The sequence below is a fragment of the Python bivittatus genome, unplaced genomic scaffold, assembly GCF_059951505.1.
Source record: "Python bivittatus isolate LINGU-HERP-01145 unplaced genomic scaffold, Pbiv_v1 ctg000080_np1212, whole genome shotgun sequence".
NCBI lineage: Eukaryota > Metazoa > Chordata > Lepidosauria > Squamata > Pythonidae > Python > Python bivittatus.
This window is the reverse complement of record NW_028277035.1, coordinates 85611844-85634470: the sequence shown is the minus strand read 5'-3', so window position 1 is coordinate 85634470 and position 22627 is coordinate 85611844. Positions and strand designations below refer to the sequence as shown.

The 22627-nt window shown below is 45.4% G+C and overlaps 1 protein-coding gene across 4 annotated transcripts in view; it reads left to right on the top strand.

Moving 5' to 3' along the window:
• Window positions 1-22627, top strand: part of LAMB2 (laminin subunit beta 2) — a 55207-nt gene that overhangs the window by 19013 nt on the left and 13567 nt on the right. For all 4 annotated transcript variants that reach the window (XR_015795018.1, XM_088134480.1, XM_088134481.1 and 1 more), the window contains 16 exons: window positions 1560-1739; window positions 2071-2183; window positions 2269-2348; window positions 2767-2902; window positions 4397-4555; window positions 5845-5972; window positions 7441-7561; window positions 7692-7884; window positions 9197-9340; window positions 10626-10857; window positions 13454-13617; window positions 13817-14041; window positions 14935-15152; window positions 16335-16431; window positions 17281-17653; window positions 18615-18799. Coding sequence is in view for 3 of the 4 variants with exons in the window: in XM_088134480.1 (XP_087990606.1) it covers window positions 1560-1739; window positions 2071-2183; window positions 2269-2348; window positions 2767-2902; window positions 4397-4555; window positions 5845-5972; window positions 7441-7561; window positions 7692-7884; window positions 9197-9340; window positions 10626-10857; window positions 13454-13617; window positions 13817-14041; window positions 14935-15152; window positions 16335-16431; window positions 17281-17653; window positions 18615-18799 (2748 nt within the window). In the remaining variant the exon portion in view is untranslated. The remainder of the gene's footprint in view (window positions 1-1559; window positions 1740-2070; window positions 2184-2268; window positions 2349-2766; window positions 2903-4396; window positions 4556-5844; window positions 5973-7440; window positions 7562-7691; window positions 7885-9196; window positions 9341-10625; window positions 10858-13453; window positions 13618-13816; window positions 14042-14934; window positions 15153-16334; window positions 16432-17280; window positions 17654-18614; window positions 18800-22627) is intronic.

Here is a 22627-nt window from a genome sequence, read left to right as displayed (position 1 = left end):
TGCGGAGAAAGATTTCTGCCCTTGAGAAACTATGGGAGAATTTCTCCTTCTGTTGGAGAAAGTCAGCCCATCCTCCTGCTTTATTTCTCCCCCAAGAATGGTGGAGAATTTTGAAAAGCCATTTGTACCCAGTACTAGTACAGTGGTACCTCGGGTCACGAACGCTTCTGTTCACGACCAATTCGGGTCACGAACAGCTCCGTTCGCAAAATTTTGCCTCCGTTCGCGAACGCCGGATCGGGTGACGAACAGGATCCGCGGCCATTTTCCCTCCCGTGACACATGGTCGTGGCTTCCTGTAGGGAGGGGGACTCTCCCTCCAAGCAATAACCGCCTCCCCACCCACCTTCCTGTCCTCCACGCCAGAAGTCGCATCGAGCAAGGTTAGTGTTCTCTCTCTTCGTACTGTACTTTGTGTCATATTTTTGTGGTTTAAAAAAAAAACCCACGTATGGTTCAGAACGGATTAACCGTAATTACACTGAATCTTATGGGAAAATTTGATTCGGGACGCGACCAAAATCGGTTGGCGACCAAATTCGGAGGGGTCAGAACGGATTAACCGTGTTTACGTTGAACCTTAAGGCAGAATTTGATTCGGGTTGCGACCAATTCGGGTTGCGACCAGAGTCGCAGAACGAATTAAGTTCGTGAACCGAGGTACCACTATATTGGGCTTGTTCCACAATGCTTCCATCCTGTCATCCTAACAAAAATCAATGGGAAGTTGTACCTTGATTGTTCCGTAATTGACTGCCTGATTTCAGTGGTGTTTCTGAGGATTGAGTAGTACCTTCAGTTTTCTCAAAGGTGGCCTGGTGCATTTGAACAAGACAAAAATACTAAATATCCTCCTTGGGAATAGCTGGTTTTTTTCTCCTTCTTGTGTCCACAAAGTGTATCAGTGCCCCTGCTGCTAGTGCGATGCTTCTAATGGGCCTCTGGTATGTTTCCCTGAAAGTACAGTCAAAACCCTGCAGACCAACAGCAGCACAAAGCATTAAGTGAGAACTGCAAAAGCTAGACTAGAGGCTTTGGAACCAGCATTTTGACTATACATTCACTGAGCGTTTTTCTCCACACCTGTCTACAGGTTAGCTGCCTATTTCTTCATTGCTGAGTTAGCAGAGTGGAGAGTTTAGCACAGTGTTTGTCAGCCTTGGCAACTTTAAGATGTGTGGACTTCAACTCCCAGAATTCTCCAGCCAGCATGCTGGCTGTGGAATTCTGGGAGTTGAAGTCCACACATCTTAAAGTTGCCAAGGTTGACAAACACTGGTTTAGCACATGGTTCAGCAAAATCTCAGGAAATTAAAGGGCAGTGTTGCCACTCAGCCTTGAAGGAGGAAAAATAAATTAGTATCACATCTCTTCTATTAGCAGCATTATTCACCAGTAATAATCTACCAGAAAATGGTAGGACTTTTTTTCTTTTTAGGTTAGAAGTAAAAACAGTTTTGTTTTTAAGTGTTCCCTGCTGGTCTTGTTTTAGATTCTGAATTGTGGCATTCCTTCCACATATTCCCTTGACTACAGCTCCTTTTTCCTCTGCCTTGTAGCCTGTGACTGTGACCCTGATGGGACCTTAGATGGTGGGGTGTGTGACACACACGATGATCCAGCGCTGGGGCTGATTGCCGGACTGTGTCGGTGCAAGGAGCATGTGGAGGGGGCACGCTGTGACAAATGCAAGTTTGGCTTCTTCGGACTGAGTGCAGAAAACCCACAAGGCTGCCAGCGTAGGTACCCTTCCCCTTGATGGGTATTCTTGGGTGTAGGTGGTTCTTCTAGGGAGCCTCTGGTGACCCTAGCACTGGGTGGCCCTTTAGCCAGTGTGGTGTAAGGAACAAAATGAAAGATATGGTTGAGGTTCAAACCTTGACCCAGCCATAAAGTTCACTGCTTAAACTTCACCTTGTTTCTCAAAGCCAAACTAAAGAAAATAAGAAATGCTTGATGACGCCAGCAGCTTTCCCCTGAAAGCTGGGAATGATTTCTCAATGGGGGGAATACATCATTCAGGATAGATAAACTGGGACAGGAGTGAATTTGTCATGTTTGCCTTGACAGGCTGCCAGTGTGACCCCCGAGGCACAGTGCAGGAGGGGGCCCAATGTAATGCTATCACGGGCAACTGCTTGTGCAAACGCTTGGTTACCGGGCGCAGCTGCAATCAGTGCCTGGTAAGTACTAGGCAGGAAGCCCTACTTGTGCCCCTCATTTTTGCAGTATGTCTCCTGGACTAACGAATGTTATGTTGCTTTCCAGCCTGAGCACTGGGCTTTGAGCTCCGATCTGTATGGCTGCCGTCCTTGCGATTGCGATGTAGGGGGTGCCTATGACAACCAGTAAGGAACTATGGCTGTCGTTCTGTGTGCAAAGATGGAGAAGCTGATGAGGGACAAATTGGTGCAGTATTACCTATGTAATATCCAGGAGGAGGAGAAGAACCAGATGGAATGGATGGGAAGAGAAATATCATGTTACTGGAGGTGGCAAAGAATCAGATTGCTGTGGGAGGAGAGGCAGAAGAGAGAGAGCTATACCTTCTTCTTTCTTCCATATAATTCAAAATGAGATGTCTGCATCTGAGACGGGTTCTCAGATCTCCCATAAAAGCACTGACCAAGCCTGAACCTACTTAGTTTTAGTAAGGCTCCAGCCGGCCAGAGCCAATTTTATCCCCCCAGGAGAAGTTGGGTAGGCCTGTTCTCACTTGGGAGAACTGTTTGCCTATTTTGAATCTGGCCCTTTTCCTTTTCACAGGTGTGCCACAGAAACGGGACAGTGTCGCTGCCGCAGCCACATAATCAGCCGGCAATGTAATCAAGTTCAGACTGGCTATTACCGCATAGCGTTGGATCACTACATGTATGAGGCTGAAGAAGCCCGCCTCCACCAGGTGAGGAATGGCTAGGAGTCACCAGGAACTTGCTGCTGGAGCTGCTGGTTGTCAGAAAGCAGCTTTCATGGGTGTGAGCCTCAGGCTGGTCACAGGGGAGTGGAACGAGGTAATTGTATATTTCCTTGCCAGGTGATCCAGTGAGGACAAGAAGCAGAGTAAGGACTAAATGCTGATGGGTGGGGCCTGTCAGCCTTTACCTGCCACCAAATTTACTTGCATCCACATTTATAAATCCAATCCCAGGCATGATTCTAACTGTCCAAATGCAGTTCATATGCACAGGTTTTGTTCTAAGCAGCATTGGGGAAGCCTGCAGAGCATCTGCTGGGAAGCAAAACCTTTAACCCTTAGTGGAGTTTTCCTGGAAATACAAATGGCAGTTTTGAAGTGATACTTTTTTTAAGGAAAAAGCAAATATTAAGGAGCAATGCTTTGGACTCATTCTCCAAAAGGTGCTTTGGAATGCACACGAACACAACTGTAGCGTTTTTCTGCAACACCTTAAAGCAGCCTTGTCTTTTCCTGAGACTGGGCTACAGTTATTCTCTGAGGAGCTGCATAACCTTAGCAAGAAGTATCTCTGGGGAGACTATTTCCTGAAGGCAAATACAGGTAGTCCTTGACTTACGATGGCAATTGGGACTGGAATTTCTGTCACTAAGCGATGTGGTTGTAAAGTGCAACTGCATCGCTTAGCGATGGCAATCCCTGCAGTCCAGGTTGCCATTGTTAACTGAATCCCACAGTCGTTAGGCAAGGCAACTTCCTGACGGCTTCCCATAACCAAAGTCAGTGGGGAAGCCGGCAGGAAGTTGCAAGTCCCAGGCCGGCAGGCAGATAGGTGGCTGCTGCCAGGTGGGGGAGGGAGTGAGGGGGTGTGGGGAGGGCGGGAAAGAGTTGGGGAGGGTGCACTACAGGCACCGTGTGGGTCGGGGACGGTGCCCAAAGGTGTGTGAGAGGCACTGTGCAGGTTGGGTCAGGTGTGCTACAAAATTGTAGTTTGCACTTATTGCTATTTAATTGTGTTTCCTTTCCTATTGTTTAATGAGCTTTTCTGGGGACATTTTCAAGGCTGAAAAAATCACATGTGAATGTATGTAGGTGTACGTAAAGCTATTAATAAGGGAAGTTCTCTGATTCAGTTAAATAACTCCGAATTGATAAGACTGCTAATATAAAAAAAAAACTAATGTAATATTATGTCATAAACATAATAGCTGTCAGGCCTAGCCCAAGGAACTCCAAGAGACAATGCAAATTCAGTTCAGCTATGTTTATTAGCTACAACCTCTAGCAAGAATCTTCCCAGACTGAAACCCCAGCTCCCAAGTAATGCCAGCCACAACATTGTGAATTCCTCAGGGAGGTGCCAGTCTCATCCTCTTATATTTCCCACGCTCCTCAGGAGAAGAAAGAAAATGTTTTTCTCCCTGAGCCTGGCCTTCATAATTCCATTCCATCACAATAGCTTACCAATCCTTCTGTTGGCAGGGAGCTGAAGTTATGCAGCGTGTGCACCTCTCTGGCCGTCCAGTCACGTGGACTGGGCTAGGGTTTGCCCGGGCGCTGGAGGGCAGTGTGGTGGAATTCCATATCCACAGTGTACCATTTTCGATGGAATATGATGTCCTGCTGCGTTATGAACCTCAGGTACGTCCCTTTTGACTTTCCAGCCTAATACCTCATGCTCTACTCCTGCTTCTTTTTTGCCACTGAAATACATCCTTTGGGAACCCCTCATTTTTTTTAATTCCACCCTTCACATTCTAGTTTAAAATTTGCAGTATACGCATTGGAAGTCAAACTTTTAAATAAAGTGATTAGGGATTTATAAAATAAGCAGGTCAGCCCAAGAAAGCCACGTTGGTGACACATTACAATTCTGCAAGTAATATTGCCCACTTTAAAAATTCCCCAAGTTTTCATTGTCAATATTTAAAATGGTGAGTTTCAGCTTCGAGAAGTTTTAGAAGAATTTGCTGTTGTTTTGGTTTGCTCCCAAGTTTCATCTGGCATACGCATGAATTTTGGTACTTCTATTGCAGTGTTTCTCAACCTTGGCAACTTGAAGATGTGTGGACCTCAACTCCCAGAATTCCCCAGCCAGCATGCTGGGAGTTGAAGTCCACACATCTTCAAGTTGCCAAGGTTGAGAAACACTGCTCTGTTGCATTATTTTACCTTCTCTATATGCTATAAGACCTACACTTCCCAAAGTACTCCCTTTGATTTTGTTATTTTAACAGCAACCTGCTGTATAAAAATGAAGCATCTGGAGCCTATTGCATCACTTGGTCTCCATGCCAGGAAAAAATGTGTCTACTGCCTGGAAGATTTCTGTTAAAGGCATAAGAATAGGGCCTGTTTAAAAAAAACTGGCAATCCCCAAAGCAACACTAACAATTCATGTCATGTCAGGGAGGGACTGATTCCAGAACCTGTATCCTCAATTGCCTGCAATTCTTCATCAGAGTCATATGTCAGCTTTGGCTAGCAGATCCTCAGATTTGGCATGTTTCATCTTCCAGTTTATTTCCACCACCTCTGAGCAAGGAATTCAGTCATCTCTTCTCTCTTTGTTTAATAATATGGGGACTTGGAAAGATTTCTGCAAATCTGCCCCAGGAAGAAAGTTGCACTGGTCTGATTAGTCCGGGAAAAGTTAAAGGGGAAAATCAGTTCCCTTTGCTGGTGTTACCTGTTTAAAACCCTGCTTCAAACTTCTTCATGCTCTCATGCCTTTTGTCTTGAATCTGTTCAGGTCCCCAAAACATGGGAACACACAGTCTGTTCGTTTATATATAAGTCTGAGCTATCTTGACCTTAATAATTGCCCCTTATTCTTGGCGGGACAGCTATATGGTTTTCCTGGCTCTCTGCCCATCCAACCATGTTATCCTGTGGACAATGCCATTTGTTCTCCTCTCCTCTCCTCTCAGTTTCCAGGAAAATGGGAAGAAGTGAAGGTGTCCGTGGTGCGTCCTGGGCCTATCCCCACCAGTAGTCCATGTGGAAACATCATCCCTGCTGATGACTTGATGTCTACAGCTCTGCTATCCACATCCCGGTAAGTGTTCAACAGCTGAAAAATAGAGATATCTTAGCTTTATTGCTGGGAAAGTGTAGTTCAGACTGAAAAATAGTGGTATCTGTATTGCTGAGAAAGGGAACTATTAAGAGGGATGGATTTTGAGGCATATGTAGGCAGGATCAAGTCCACTCAGTTCTCCATCCTGTTTGATCTAAGGCTGTCCAGGCTGGCTTTAACTATAAGGGCTATTGTTTTTTGGGTTTTATTCTGTACACTGGCCAGAGTGACCTTGGCAAGATGGGTGGCTATATGCATTGTTTCGATAAATAAATAAGTAAATGAGGAGGCTGGGATGTGTATATTTTAAACTCTCAGTGTCAGTTAAAGAACAACTTTAAAGAAGAATGGATTGCATGACTAACAGATTCTTAACCTTCAAAACAGCGTGCAATTTTTTGTTTTCCTAAAAAGATGGCACGGACGCTAAAGAACTGTGCCAGAACAAATTGAGTAACTTCAGTATGTTTGCATGGTTTTCCCTTGTCATAATTTATTCTGCTTCCATAGCTGAAGTTCTTAAAGCATAAGAAACAAGCATAAACAACATAATAAACCATATTTAATAAAGTACCAGAAATCTACTGGAAAAAAGAATGTAAGGATTAGGGGTTAAGTGGGCAGCAAGTAACCAAGCCTTAGCCAGTTTTTCCTGGAAGTCATGTTCTTATTTAATGACATTCTCCAGACAAATTTCTCTCTGTAACCATGATAACTAGAGCCTTTCAGAACATACAGTATATCATGTTATTTTTGCGTATGCAGTAAAGTAATAAGCATGTGGAATTCACAAAAGCCTGAACTATGTGATGAACAGGAGTAGCATTGCCTTCCTTTGCTCCTCTTCCCGTAAGTAGCAGGAGGTAGAGATGCCAAGCAGTCGTCTCAATAGTACAGGCTGCAAGAAGGCCTTCTTCTGCAAATTTGGTATAGGTAATCCTTGCTTAACGATGGTAATTGGGACTGGAATTTCCATCGTTAAGCGACGTTGCAAAGCACGATGTCACATGAACGCACCGCTTAACGACAGCAGTTCCGGCAATCCCCGGTTACCATCATGCGAATCACCATGGGTTGTTAAGCAAGGACCTCATGTGACCATGACTTCCGACTTCCTGCAGGCTTCCCCATTGACTTTGCTTGTGGGAAGGTGGCAGGGAATGTCAGAAATTGTGATCACATGACCATGGGACACTGCGACAGTCAGAAATGCGGGCTGGTTGCTAAGCACCTTGATCGTGATCATGTGACCACAGGAGTACTTCAACAGCCAGAACTTAGAGGACCGGTCATAAGTACCATTTGTCCAGTGCTGTCGTAAGTTCGAACAGTCACTGAACAAGTGGTCATTAACTGAGGACCACCTGTATTCAGAAAGATGCTGTGGGGATACATGAGGTAGGAGCTAGAAACTTCTTTGAAGTGAACTGGCATTTCCATTCCACAGGTACATTGTGCTGCCACAGCCAGTCTGCCTAGAGCAAGGAATCAGGTACACCATTAGGGTGGAGTTTACCCATTACGGAGGGCGTGACCATTTGCAAGGTGTTGCTGTACTCTTGGACTCTGTAAGTACTGGGACCGGCCACCCTGGCACACACAGCAGGGAGAACCATAGCTGGAGGAATCAGCTGTAAACACCCAACAATATCCTCTTTTCTCCCTCCCTCCCTCCTTCTCATTTCTCTTCCTTGGAAGTTGGTACTGGTGCCACGTTACTCCTCCTTGGAGATGTTCATTGCTGGGGATGCCGCCTCTAATGCTCGCAAAGAGACCTTTGAGCACTACCGCTGTGCCCAGCAGGCTCGTCCTGTGATTAAGGTGCCCACCCCGGAGTCTTGTGCCAGCTTGCTCACCAGCATGTCAGCCATCATTCACCAGGGGGCACTCCGTGAGTGTTAAATTGCCCAGATTCCACTGCCACCCGTGGCTCTACCTAGAGAAATCATGACTAGGCAGGCCTTTCCACTCACTCAGGGGAACACAGGGAAGGTTCAAAGTGAAGCCGTGAGTTCCTGATGGGATGGGAGAGATGGTTCCTGGAGACTCTGGGCCTTCCCCGCTTGCATCTTAGCATGGTATGAATATGTCCTGGTAGCCGCTTTTATCTATGAGGTCACCGTGACATCGCTTTCACCTTGTTCCCGAACCACACTCCAGACAGCTCTAAGCTGTCCATAAGTCCAGCGTTAGTGTTCTAACAATTCCAGCATTAGAGTTTTCCTCTTCAGCAGCTAATAAGCTGCAGCAGTTTTACTGTGCTTGCAATCTGAAAAGCAGCTGATCAGTGGTAGAGGGAAGGCTGTGTGGTGAAATGGGGGAGAGCAAGCTGGATCTCAGCTATCTCAGATGCAGTCCCAAAGCATGCCAGCTATTGTTCAGGCTGCTTTTGCACGCAAGTTTGTAGCTTTTCCAGAAGAGCCCTAAAGCCTTGAAGAGTGCTCAAACTCTGTTCAAAATCAGCCTGAGCAACAGCTAACAGGAACGGTGGAGTTGCATCAGGAAGCAGCAGAGATGGATCTGGCTCGTGCAGTCCCAACACCCTGACAGCTGTTATTATGGGTCTCGGTCCAAGACAGAGATCAGCTCATAGATCTGGCATGCAGAGAGCCTCCTCTTCCATTCACCTGCTGTCTCTCCCAGCCTGGCAGGTGAACTTCCAGCTGGGAGAGGCAGGAATGGAAGCAGGTAGAAAGTTCTGGCAGATGCCTAAATCCACAGGCAGGCCAAGCCATCCGCTGATCTGTTGCCGGTTGCAGCAGTGCTATGATTGGGAGACACTTTTTTTGCCAGCCGGTGATGTTGAGGAGGGAGGTGGGGGAAGGCCGCCTTTCCTGCACAAGAAATGAGGATGCTGTCAAGCCAGAACAGAAGCAGCTGGGGTTGGTAATGGGTTATAATCTATGCCGGTTTAGTTTTCTGTTGACTCACAGCCAGGAGGCGAGTGAACCTCCTGGCTGTGAGTCACCTGAGCCCTGGGGAAGAGCCCTCGCTGTTCTTGTGCAGTTGTGGTAGCCTGCAAGCACAGACAAGGCTGACCTTGGCACACACATTCAGATTTCCCCATTATATGGTGGAGAGGGGATATGCTTTCTCACTGGGTCTTAGGCCCATTTCTATGCAAGCGGGAAGGAGAAACTGACGAGCTCATCACAAAGAGCACCACCCTTTTTCTCTGCTCCTTGTTCTCTCTCTGTCACCAGCCTGCCAGTGTGACCTCCAGGGCTCTTTGAGCCTCGAGTGCAAGCCAGATGGCGGTCAGTGTCAATGCAAGCCTCACGTCATGGGCCGTCGCTGTGAGCGCTGTACTCCTGGCGCCTTTGGCTTTGGGCCTGGTGGCTGCAAGCGTGAGTGAAACTCAGATTCCTTTCTCCTTAAAGCCTAGACTAGTCCCTGCCAGCCCAGCCCAATTCACATGCTGCTAATGAAGGTAACAAATTGATAGGCAGAAATGTTGATCTGAGCTGGTTGTTCTTGGTGCCTGAACATTCATTGGAAATACCACTAGAGGTGATGGCAATTATTTAGGAGGGGCATGTTGGAGTGGACAAGTAGCTTGCCAGGACAGGACGAAGCTCACCCTCCTGTCTGCTTCTCTACTTCTGAAAATGTTTTTAATGGGAACTTGTCCTCAATGGAAACTTCAGGACAAGGGTACAGCCCTTCTTCAAGCATGAATGGATACTTCAATCTGTATGTCGTGCTGTGTCCCAGAATCACTGCTGTTATTTTTTCTCATTTGTTTATTTATTGATTATGATGTTTCCAAACAAGATTTATCTCCATTTCCTCCATCTGACTTGAGAGAGAGTGACTTGCCAAAAGATGGCCAGTAGCTCCATGGTTAAGTAAGGGACTTGAATATGGGTTGTACAACTCTATTTAGTTTATTCACTGGATATTTATCCTGTTTCAGCAGGTGGTAGCACCTAGTTGGCCTTTAGTTTCCAGGTGGGGTCTGGCCTGGATAGGACTTGGATGGGAAATCACCAGGGTTGGGTGATTTGTAGTTGTAGGTAGTTGTAGGGTAGATAGGGAAGTCAATTCGTATGAAGGCAATGGTGAACTGCTTCCAAACATGGGTAGTCTTATCTCAGGGGGGGAAAAAGCTGAATGTTTCTCCAAAATATCAACCATAATGTGTGTGCCTTCGAGTCAGCTTTTGACTCCTGGCAACTGCCTAGACAAGTCCCTGCAGTTTTCTTGGCAACATTTTCAGAAGTGGTTTGCCCTTGCCTTCTCCTTCTTCCTAGGGCTGAGAGAGAGGGACTGGCCCAAGATCCCCAGCTGGCTTTGTGCCTATAGTGGGGCTAGAACTCACAGTCTCCCAGTTTCTAGCCTAGTGCCTTGACCGCTACACCAAACTGGCTCTCCTTTCCCATTCCTGCTAGTCAGCTGAGGTGCCTTGAGCAGCAAATGGAAGAGGAGCAGCTAGAAGTTGATACATATCCTTCAGCTGCTCTCCAGTAGAGTGGAGGATGCTTTTTTATAATCAGCATCAAATTATGATTCACCTCTAATTCCATCTGTTTTAGTTTCTGGAGCAAGGGGTATGCTCTGCCTTCCTTTGCCCCAAGCAGGCAACTGTCATGGGCCTGCCCTCAGAGACATGACTTTTCTTTCCCCTTCCAGCATGCCAGTGCAGCAGCCAAGGGTCCTTGAGCAGTTTTTGCGACAACTTCAGTGGGCAGTGTCCCTGCCGGCCAAGTGTCTTTGGGCTTCGCTGCGACCACTGCCAGCCTGGTCACTGGGGCTTCCCAAACTGCCATCCGTGCCAGTGTAATGGCCGCTCAGAGGAGTGTGAGTCGCGGACAGGCAGCTGTTTGCATTGCCGGGGCCACACGGAAGGAGATCGGTGTGAGAGGTAAGGGGAGAGCAATTTGGTATGCTGGGAGCTGGCCACCAGCTGATAGGCATAAGTCCATCCATGATCTCCTGTGTGGGTTTCGTGATCATGCTTAACAGCAGCCTTGAATATAAGTACATGTGAATGTTTATACAGGTGTATTATGATTTTGTTTCCAGTTCAAATAATTTCCCAGGGAAGTTTATGGTACAATTAAAAGCAAGTTTAATATGCCTACTGCAAAACCAGAATGACAGTAGAAAGCGAAGACAACATAACATCATTCATTAATTAGGCTGATGTCCTCTCAGACCCAGAATTGTTATGCACAGAGTTGACACACAAATCCATTTCACTGCCCTTATCTCCGAATATAAATCAGAGTGATCAGTCCTGCACTGCAGGATCATTAGAAAAAGATATTGAACAACCCAGATCTGAGAACAATGCAAAAATGTAATGTTTAAAGACATCCTTATTTATTAATAATGCTCCTTTTGGTATTCATACACGCTCATTTGTACAACAGACAAGGTCTTTTTTCAGAGTATGATGGATTTGTTCAGAGGTCAAGATTTGATGGTATATCTGCAACTTAATTGTTGGTCAATGTATATCTCTTGAGACACATCCAGATATTCTGGGAGCACCTATTCAGCAGAGATATTTTATTCAAAGTTTATGCCTTTTAATAAAATGTAGTGATCTGAAAAGATGCTAACAGACTCCTGATTTTTGGCCACCATAGACTAACACAGTCTCCTCCTACAATATCCAGCTATCATTCTTTTGTAACATTTAGCAAATTCCTTAGCTTATTGATAATAAGCCATTCTCAGCATTCCTTCTGTCTCTTTCTTGGTAGCCTAAAGTCTTTGTATCAATCCTGATTTTCAGCTTTCCAGCCAGCCCCATTTTTCTACATAGTTCCTTTACTTCCAACTCTTGCTCATTCTTCTGCCTCCTCAAAATTTTTCTATTCCTCCACCATTCATGCTTCAAAGTGCTTACATTGCATTTAAGTTGTACAGTAAAGATGATAAAAGAATGTATTTACAAAAAATAGCAACATATGCACAAATATGTATAGTATGGATGATTCACCATAATCCTGCCATTTCTCTAGGACAGTGTTTCTCAACCCTGGCAACTTTAAGATGAGTGGACTTCAACTCCCAGAATTCCCCAGCCAGCATGGGGAATTCTGGGAGTTGAAGTCCACACATCTTAAAGTTGCCGGGGTTGAGAAATACTGCTCTAGGAGGTCTCAACCAGTGGCTCTACCAGGCTTGGGAGCTAAGCAAGGCTGGGCCTCATTAATAGTTGGATGAGAGACCTCCAGAGAATATTATAGCTGAAGGCTAACCTGGGAAGTTGAAAAAACATTCTGGGAGAAGGTATTCCTGCCAAAAAATTACATGGACACATCTACAAAAACACTAGAACTCAAGCTCCATTCAAACTGACTTGATTTTCCTCTAAGAGGTGAAAGCTGCATATACAATCATTCCTCTTCAGTCCTAATTAGACACCTGAAGTACAAGAGTACATTGCCTCTCATGTGGTAGAGATAAAACAAGAGTAGACAGTGCTGAGTAAAAGCATTATTTGGTAGTGTCAAAACTGAATCTTGGGAACAAAGGGACGTGGAAGAAGAAGAAAGAAGTGAAAGAAACCAAACTGGAAATAGAAATCATGTATGAAGGTGTAGTAGAAGACGGATCAAACCCCAACAGGTTGAATGAAAAATGAACATAAGGAACAAGGATATGTGGAAACTGCTTGGAACAGAGTGAAAAAAATTATGTTACTGAGTGCCACAAAAGTGTGTGGTGTTACTGTACAGGTAGTTTTTATTTAGCAAACACAATTATGACTGGCAATTTCATTGCTAAGCACCATGGTTGCTAAGCAGAAAATCAAGGTTTGGGGTTTTTTTACGCTGTCATAACTTCAAACTGTTATTAAACGAGGCAACTGGTAAGCAAGGACTACTTGTAATGGGAAGTTAAAAAAGATTGTTGGTGGAATGATGAAGTGAAAGGGAATATGGATGAGCAAAAATACATATGAGAGAATGACCATTGCAAAAAAAAAAAAATGAAGATGAGAGAAGGAAAGGTTTTGTATCATGTACATAAAGAAAAAAGATGCAAAGAGAATAAAGAAGGGGTAAGATTAAAAGAGGCAGAGAAAACGTGAGCAGCTTTGATGAAAATGAAGCTGCTTTGGAAGTGGGTTAAAAGCACTAAACAAGGATTAGCACTAAACAAGCAGAGTGAACAAAATTACACGTAAAGCAGTTAAACAATTTGGGAAAAAATTGAAGCAGCGGGATACTGGAAGGAATATTTTAGGGATTTGTTTAGAGATTTGCCAAGGAAGATACAGAAAACCTTTGCCACTTGAATTTTCTGAAGTCTTTTGCAATTTGTCTTCTACACCCATCAGGTTGGTTCAGAAATCAGGTACCTTTCATTTTCTGCTAAATACCAGGTCCTGTTGCTGCTAATACAATACCAGATGTAGGGAATAAATAACTCAGTCCCCATTATATTGTGCAGACATGCACACCATTATGTGTTCCTAAAACCTCCTCTTCCCTTGTGTGCAGATGCACGGCCGGATTCTACGGGAACCCAGCGCTGTCCTCGGGTGGCCACTGCCGCCCTTGCCCCTGCCCTGAGGCTCCTGGCTCTGGGCGCCATTTTGCAGTCACCTGCCACCAAGACAACCCCTCTGGAACTGTAATGTGCAGCTGCCTCAGAGGTTATACAGGCAAGTCCAGCTTTGGGGCACAAGGGTAGGTCTTCAGTCGCCTTGTGGACTGGATTGGGGGATGGTCAAGTCCCCTCCAAGTTTGGAGATTGGAACTGAGGGAGATGAAAGGTGTGGTTGGGTTATGTACATTGAGGAGACACGAGCGTTTGCTCCTGTTTGTACCAGCCACCCCAAATGGCACTCTTCTTTCACACAGGCCCGCGCTGTGACGAGTGTGCTCCTGGTTACTATGGCAACCCTTGGCAGGCTAGGGGACGATGCCAGCCCTGCGCCTGTAATAACAACATTGATCTGGCAGACCCCAAATCCTGTGATCGACGCACAGGGCAATGCCTTCAGTGCCTCTACCACACAGAGGGAGACCGGTGTCAGCATTGCCAAAAGGGTTACTATGGCGATGCCACTCGACGTACCTGCCGCCGTGAGTGTCTGCTGTAAAAACAGACTGCCGGGGCCGGGACCTAGGGCTTCTTTCTCTTGGCCCTACTTTCCTAGCCCTGACCTTGGTGTCCATTCCTTCTGTAAACTGCATTCTGACATTGAAGGAAAAATCTCTCTTTCAGGGCTAAAAGAAGTCTTAAGAACAGTCTATGGCTTCCATATTTCTTTTAGCAGCAGGTGCTGTGCTGCTAAATAAGTGTGAGATTGGATATTGTGGGTTCAAGTCTGGTTATGCCTTAGCATTTATCATTTTGTTATTCCCAATCTCAAATCTCAACAGAATTATTAATAAGAAAATAGCCTGTGATGCCTCCTATTCCTTTTTGGTGGGCAAGACTTGCTGCATTAAGGCCTTTGGAAATAAAGCCCACAGGCCAAAATATGCTAGAGAAACTGCTTTTAATTCTGGATCTGATTTCTTCTTCAGACAACCAGGACATTCAACTTTCTGTTTATCTAAAAGAGAGAAAGAAAGCAAATCTATGTCTGGTCCTCATTACTGTTGATAAATGAGACTAGAAATGATCCATGAGGCAGGATAGATCCCAGTGTGGTGCAAATAGTTTTGTTTTGCTTGGTTTTTATGGCTTCCTTACAGACTGATGTGAGGAAGCTGAAAATCAGATTATTTTTGCTGTCCCTTCATCCTTTGCCTGCACACACAATCCTACAAAAACATTGGTGCTAACCTGTAATATATCCCAGCCATCTCAGAAGTAAAAAGCTTTGGTTTATGGTGCCCAGTGAGACTGGCTTCTTTTTAACTGACATATTTATCTACTTTTCTGTAAAGATGGTTTGACCCACCAGTTACTGTAAACTTTTTTCCTCCAAAGAATTGGCTGAATATTGTATTTTTCTCCCTCCCTGCAGGTTGCTCTTGTAACTCTCTGGGTACCGTCCAGAGCAAATGCTCCTCACAAGAGCAGTGCCAGTGTGATCGGTACAGTGGGAAGTGCCAATGCCTACCCAGTGTCCAAGGACAGAACTGTGACCGTTGCGCCCCCAACTTCTGGAACTTAACCAGTGGGCAGGGCTGCCAACCATGTGATTGCCACCCCCATTACTCACTGAGCCCTGCTTGTAATCAGGTCAGTCTGAGCTCTGTGCTAGGCAAGGCAGGTGTAGACATCTTGGTCAACGTTGTGCTAAAAACTGGAGAGCTTCCAGTGTTGAGAACAGGGTGGGCTAGAACAGGGAACCTGGAAGACTCAGGCTCGGAGGAAGCTCCTTGGCTGATAGGCTGGGAGAGGGGAGGAGAGTTTAATTCAGCTGTATTTCGTAGGCCTGATAAGAGGATAAAAGCGGGCTGGAGGTGTGGTGCCCGCATTGCCTTCAGAGGATGCACACACTCATGTGGAAGCTATTTTGATATCAATGTAGAAGCACTGAACAGAGACCTGCTTGGATATCAAAGCCATTTGCTGTACTTGCAGGAGACCAGAATAGTCAGGGGAGGTGCTTCACCATAAAAATAGACCAGAACATGGTTCAGCTTGGAGTGAAGCAGGCTTGGAGAAGCTCCTGTTCTTTGCAACTGCTGTCTCTGCTGCAGCTACTGTACTGCTCTCCTTTCCTGCCTCCTTACAACAGCGTGGCTACAGCAAAGTCCAAACTTCACCCCGCTATGCATTTAAGTCGTTCTGAGCAAGAAAGCCATATTGTCCCAAACCAGCTGATGTGCAGTACGGGGATAATAATGCTTACTGGCCATAAAGGTCTGTTGTCATTTCTTCCATCTTGGTACTACGCAGATATTGTCAGCCCTTCGAGGTAGTCCAGACAGGAAACCAAAACCATGAATACCAATACTACCAATACTATTGTAAGATGACAGTAACAGAATCTTGCAAGTCTGAAAGCACCCCCCCCGCCTTTACTTTCCCGAGAACGAGGGAGGGAGGGCCCCTTTGGAGATGCTCTCTCCACCCCCATCCCTCCTTTGGACTCAGATTTCTCTTATCAGACCATTGTCTAGGCTGCGGCTCTTCCTCCTGTCTCCCAAGGTTATTCTCATAGCCCATTACAAATATATGTCATATTATAATTCCCATTACTTCTAATGGAAAGATACCAGAAGAGCATTAGAGGCTTTACAGAAAATATACTTCAGTATGTTTTAATATTGTATAGTACTATATTATTATTATTATTGTCATTGTTTTTATTGCTGCTGCCACTTCTCCTCCTCCTGCCTCCTCTCCCACTCCTCACATCTCTACCTCTGCCCTTGATAGCAGCCTCAGGTCCTCTAATGGCGCCTGTCTTTGTAGTTCACAGGGCAGTGCCAGTGCCGGCCTGGATTTGGGGGGCGCACCTGTTCAGAATGCCAGGAGAACCACTGGGGTCAGCCAGGTCAGCAATGCAGAGGTAAGTGTGAAAGAAAGCAAGACGTGAAACTTTGTCAAAATGAGAGACTTCAAATTTGAATGTTTTGGGGGGGGGGGATTGGGGGGTTTCTTTTAAAGGCAAAATAAATGCCTTACATCTAGAAGAGTCTTAATATTCCTATTTAAGGCCATAAAAAAAAAAACGACCAAAATGTCACCATTGAAAAGCAGCACTTTAGCACCCTATTGATGTATTTATTACATTTCTATCCTGCTTTTTGATAGGATCTCGGGGTGGCATGGAGAGCGCTCGGCCCCTGTGAGGTAGGTGGGGCTGAGAAAGAACAACTGGCTGAAAGGCGCCCAGTGAGCATTAGTGGCTGAGGTGGGCTAGACCTTGGGTCTGCCTGCTCCCAGTCCAATGCCTACTAAGCCAAACTGGCCCCCAGATGATAGTAGCATCTGCACGTGCCCCACAGGCAACTGTTCCCAGCGCTAACTGCGGGATGCAGTGTTCCAAAAGCTGAAGAAAGTGTTGCAGCCAGTAAGGAAATTAGTCCTCAGCAGAGATCGTGACACCCAAGTGTGCAGTGCCATGCCTGAAAGCGTGCAGGCAGTCGAGTGGATGAAATGGTGGAAAGATGGCCCTTCTTTCAGAACAATCCTACCTGTAGTAAGGGCACCCATGCTGAGAAAATAGAGCCTATATTGACTGGAATAGATAGAACTGAAGCATATGCAGTAGGAAGAGGGAGGTCTGAGGTTCAGTTCAGCTTGTTAAAGGAATTATTTCCGGGAGAACGCAGTCCCGCCTGATCTTCGTTTGCCAAGAGGCACTGTGTGGAAGAGCAGAGAGGGTGAGCTAACGCTTCCTGCGTGTTGTTGGCAGCCTGCGACTGTGATCCACGTGGGATCGAGAAGCTGCAGTGTCACCGTGCCACCGGGCACTGCTCCTGCCACCCGGGGGTCTCAGGCGTGCGTTGCGACCAGTGCTCCCGGGGCTTTGCTGGTGAATTCCCTGCCTGCCAGCCCTGCCACCAATGTTTTGGAGACTGGGATCGCATCGTGCAAGATTTGGCTGCCCACATCCGCGGCCTGATGCAGCGGGCCCAACAGCTCCACCAGACGGGGCTCACTGGGGCTTTTGAGGGCCCCTTCCGTCGACTGCAGGACAAACTGAGCACCATCCAGGCCGTGGTCAGCGCTCGCAACGCGACCGCCAGCACCATCACTCACCTCTTGCGTAACATGGATGATGTCCGGTAAGTAAAAAAGCAACCCAGCCCCAACATCGGCTAAACTGGCCAGAATGTGGAGCAGGCTGGAGTGAAAGAGCAGGGATTAGCAGGACTCATAATCCAGAGTGCAGGCTTTGTAAACTGGAGGCCTCCAATTAATCAAAGAAAAATCTCAAGTCATTCAAAAGACTTCCCCAGTTAACTCGGCAGCAGGATTTTTGAAACCTGTTCAAGACCACTCTCACAATATGCCTGCTGCAACAAATCAATGTACCATTTAAAATGAAGTCGGCTTGCTTTCTTTTAAGAAAAGAATGCTTTCATCACAAGCAGATTTCTGCAGAATTAAGTCATTAAGTCAATTGCAGTTTATTGGAGAAACCACAACTGGCAGAGTTAGGGTTGCTAACTTCATCATGCTAAACCATAAACTAGGATGAACATCTGAGTTCACAACACATCCAGAGTCCAAATCAAATCGTGTCATAGTGTAATATATGAATGCAGTTACACATCCCTTTTAATATTGCTCACCAAATGTTTCTTTAAATCAACGGAAATCCTAATAATTACTGTTTAATATAAAGATTCAACTTCTTTCCAGTTGTTCTTAGCCTAACCTAAGTTAAAAACCCTTAAGGTGTATCTGCAATGATTAGATGTACTGGATAAGCATTAGGGAATCGATCTCTGTCCCCATCAAGGCTTGGTCGTTAGCCTCCCTCTTTAGCAATACATTGACTATAGGAAACTGCTTTGTATCATCTACCCCCAATCATCTCCTCTGACTGGCAACAGCTCTTCCAAGACTGATGTGGGTCTGAGGAATTTCAGGACGTAAAGCAGCTGCTCTTTGTCACTGAACTCTAGTTTCTCTAATTAATTTGAGAGGTGCTAGGAGCAACTTGCCCTAAAGAAGAGGAGTCACATTGGATTAACATGTCTGGGGGGGGTATATTTCATGTCCCCTTCTTGCTCTGATCAGGCAGGAGATAGCTGATGTAACAGAAACACTGACCCAGCTGGAGGGATTGCTGACAGCCACCCAGGACAAGAATTTTAATGCCAACCATGCGCTGGGTACCCTGGAGCGTGGCGTTCGGAGCCTCAACTTCAGCCTAGCAGACCTGAAACACCAGCTTAAGATTCTCATCAATACCAATGTGTTGGGTAAGGGTCTTCTGTCATATCATAAACAGCACTTTAAAACCTAAGAGCTAAGGGCAAATACAGCCAGCTGAGGGTGAGTTGAAGGCACTGGGAAGATACCACCTTTAAATGTGGTTGTGTGAAACTTTGCGCCATGGCTAGTAGAACAGAAGAAAGAGCCCCATGTCCCTCCTCCCTAAAAGTTCTAGAATTTGGTCTAGAAATGCTTAATCCCAACCTTCTGCCTAGCTTGGTAGTTACAGCGCATCCCTCCAAAATGTTGTTGCTTCCCTTTCTTTATATTCTTACCCAAATGCTGCCACCTGGATCCTTGTGCAAATTCCTGGCTCACGTGTACGCACTCTGTTTGTGTATATTACCCCTTCTTCCCTGCTGTCAGTGTACATTTTGGCTGAGTTACGCTCTTCAGTCCTTGCATTCCGCTCATGAGTTTCATCCCACCTGGTTAAAGCAAATAAACTCCTAAGTCATATTTGCCTGCCAGCATCAATAATTGTGGTTCTTGCTGTTTGTTCCCCATTCTCCATGCATCTATACAGATATATTGGAAATCTTGAATCATAAAAATGTGATCTATTCCTTCCTTTATGCTTATTATTGGTGCTTCCATATCCCACATCTCAATCTTAGTTTCATTCCCAGTACCTCTCATTGCATTATTTTCTTGGCTGTCTTCTCCCTCCTCCGCAAGATTCAGTTTAAAGCTCTCTGAACCAAGTTTCCAAGGCCCTTTCATTCTTCCCAGTTTTCATGAGGTGCAGCGCATCTCTTGCCAGAATCCCTCATAAATCCTATGACTGAAGAATCAAATTGATACCGTTGGCATCACCTGCATACTCTATAATTAGTTTTCTTTCTTCCTGGACCATGATCTTCAACAGGAAGAAAGGAAGAAAGCACCATCTGTGCCCCATCCCCTCACTCTCCTGCCCAGTGCTTCATAATTCCTTGCCCTTCTTTTTAAGGCTGTGTCTGTCTGTCTGTTTTGTTACCACATGGATGAATAGAAAAGGGATAGTTGTGAATGGGGGCTGGAATTAAAGGGTCTTCTGGCCCTTTCAATTACATCCCATTTTATGACTTGTAATTTTGGCTGCAAAGCCAGGAAAAAATTGAGTTTACCTGCAGTTGGGACTACATTATATATTCATATAATCTGATTTCCCCTTCATGGATCACTGCCTTGTCGTGGCGAAGGGGCTTGCGTAACTCAGTGAAGCCATGAGCTATACCGTGCAGGGCCACCCAAGACGGACAGGTCATGACAGAGAGTTCTGACAAAATGTGGTCCACTGGAGAAGGAAATGGCAACCCACTCCAGTATCCTTGCCAAGAAAACCCCATGGACAATGTTAAAAGGCTAAAAGATATGACGCCGGAAGATGAGCCCCTCAGGTCGGAAGGTGTCCAATATGCTACTGGGGAAGAGCGGAGGGCAATTCCAAGTAGCTCCAGAAAGAGTGAAGCGGCTGGGCCAAAGCCAAAAGGACGTTCAGCTGTGGATGTATCTGGAAGCGAAAAGAAGGTCCGATGCTGCAAAGAACAATATTGTATAGGTACCTGGAATGTAAGATCTATGAACCAAGGCAAGCTGGATGTGGTCAAGCATGAGATGACAAGACTGAACATCGACATCTTGGGAATCAGCGAACTGAAATGGACGGGAATGGGTGAATTTAATTCGGGTGACCATTATATCTACTACTGTGGGCAAGAAACCCTTAGAAGAAATGGAGTTGCAATCATAGTCAATAAGAGAGTCAGAAAAGCAGTAATGGGGTACAACCTCAAAAACGACAGAATGATCTCAGTGCGTATCCAAGGCAAACCATTCAATATCACAGTCATCCAAGTCTATGCCCCAACCACTGATGCTGAAGAAGCTGAGGTTGACCGCTTCTATGAAGACCTACAACATCTTCTAGAACTAGCACCAAAAAGATGTCCTTTTCATCATAGGGGATTGGAATGCTAAAGTAGGAAGTCAAGGAGTAATCGGAATAACAGGCAAGTTTGGCCTTGGAGTACAAAATGAAGCAGGGCAAAGGCTAATAGAGTTCTGTCAAGAGAACAAGCTAGTCATAGCAAACACTCTTTTCCAACAACACAAGAGACGACTCTACACATGGACATCACCAGATGGTCAATACCGAAACCAGATTGATTACATACTTTGCAGCCAAAGATGGAGAAGCTCTATACAGACAGCAAAAACAAGACCAGGAGCTGACTGTGGCTCAGATCATGAGCTTCTTACTGCAAAATTTAGGCTTAAATTGAAGAATGTAGGGAAAACCACTAGACCACTCAGGTATGACTTAGATCATATTCCTTGTGAGTACACAGTGAAGGTGATGAATAGATTTAGAGGATTAGATTTGGTAGACAGAGTGCCTGAAGAACTATGGACGGAGGTCCGTAACATTGTACAGGAGGCAGCAACTAAAACCATCCCAAAGAAAAAGAAATGCAAGAAAGCAAAATGGCTGTCTGATGAGGCTTTACAAATAGCTGTGGAAAGAAGGAATGCGAAAAGCAAGGGTGAAAGGGAAAGATATAAGCAACTGAATGCAGATTTCCAGAGAATAGCAAGGAGAGATAAGAAAGCCTTCTTAAATGAACAATGCAAAGAAATTGAGGAAAACAATAGAATGGGGAAGACTAGAGATCTCTTCAAGAAAATTGGAGATATGAAAGGAACGTTTAGTGCAAATATGGGCATGATAAAGGACAAAAAGGCAGGGACCTAACAGAAGCAGAAGAGATTAAGAAGAGGTGGCAAGAATACACAGAAGAACTATACAAGAAAGATCTTAATGTCCCTGATGTCCACGCTGGTGTGATCGCTGACCTTGAGCCAGACATCCTAGAGAGTGAAGTCAAGTGGGCCTTAGGAAGCATTGCTAACAACAAAGCTAGTGGAGATGACAGTATTCCAGCTGAGTTATTTAAAATACTAAAAGACGATGGTGTTAAAGTGCTGCACTCAATATGCCAGCAAGTTTGGAAAACGCAACAGTGGCCACGGGATTGGAAAAGGTCAGTTTACGTTCCAATTCCAAAGAAGGGCAATGCCAAAGAATGCTCAAACTATCGCACAATTGCACTCATTTCACATGCTAGCAAGGTTATGCTCAAAATCCTACAAGCTAGGCTTCAGCAATACATGAACCGAGAACTACCGGATGTACAAGCTGGGTTTCGAAGAGGCAGAGGAACTAGAGATCAAATCGCCAACATTCGCTGGATCATGGAGAAAGCACGAGAGTTCCAGAAAAATATCTACTTCTGCTTCATTGACTATGCAAAAGCTTTTGATTGTGTGGATCACAACAAACTGTGGCAAATTCTTAAAGAGATGGGAGTACCAGACCACCTTACCTGTCTCCTGAGAAATCTGTATGCAGGCCAAGAAGCAACAGTTAGAACCAGTCACGGAACAACCGATTGGTTCAAAATAGGGAAAGGTGTACGACAAGGCTGTATACTGTCACCCTGCTTATTTAACCTATATGCAGAGTACATCATGAGAAATGCCAGGCTGGAAGAATCACAAGCCGGAATTAAGATTGCAGGGAGAATCATCAACAACCTCAGATATGCAGACGATACCACCCTAATGGCAGAAAGTGAAGAAGAACTAAAGAGCCTCTTGATGAGGGTGAAAGAGGAGAGTGCGAAAGCTGGTTTGAAACTCAACATTAAAAAAACTAAGATCATGGCATCTGGACCCATCAATTCCTGGCAAATAGAAGGGGTAGAAATGGAAGCAGTAACAGACTTCATTTATTTGGGCTCCAAGATCACCGCAGATGGAGACTGCAGCCA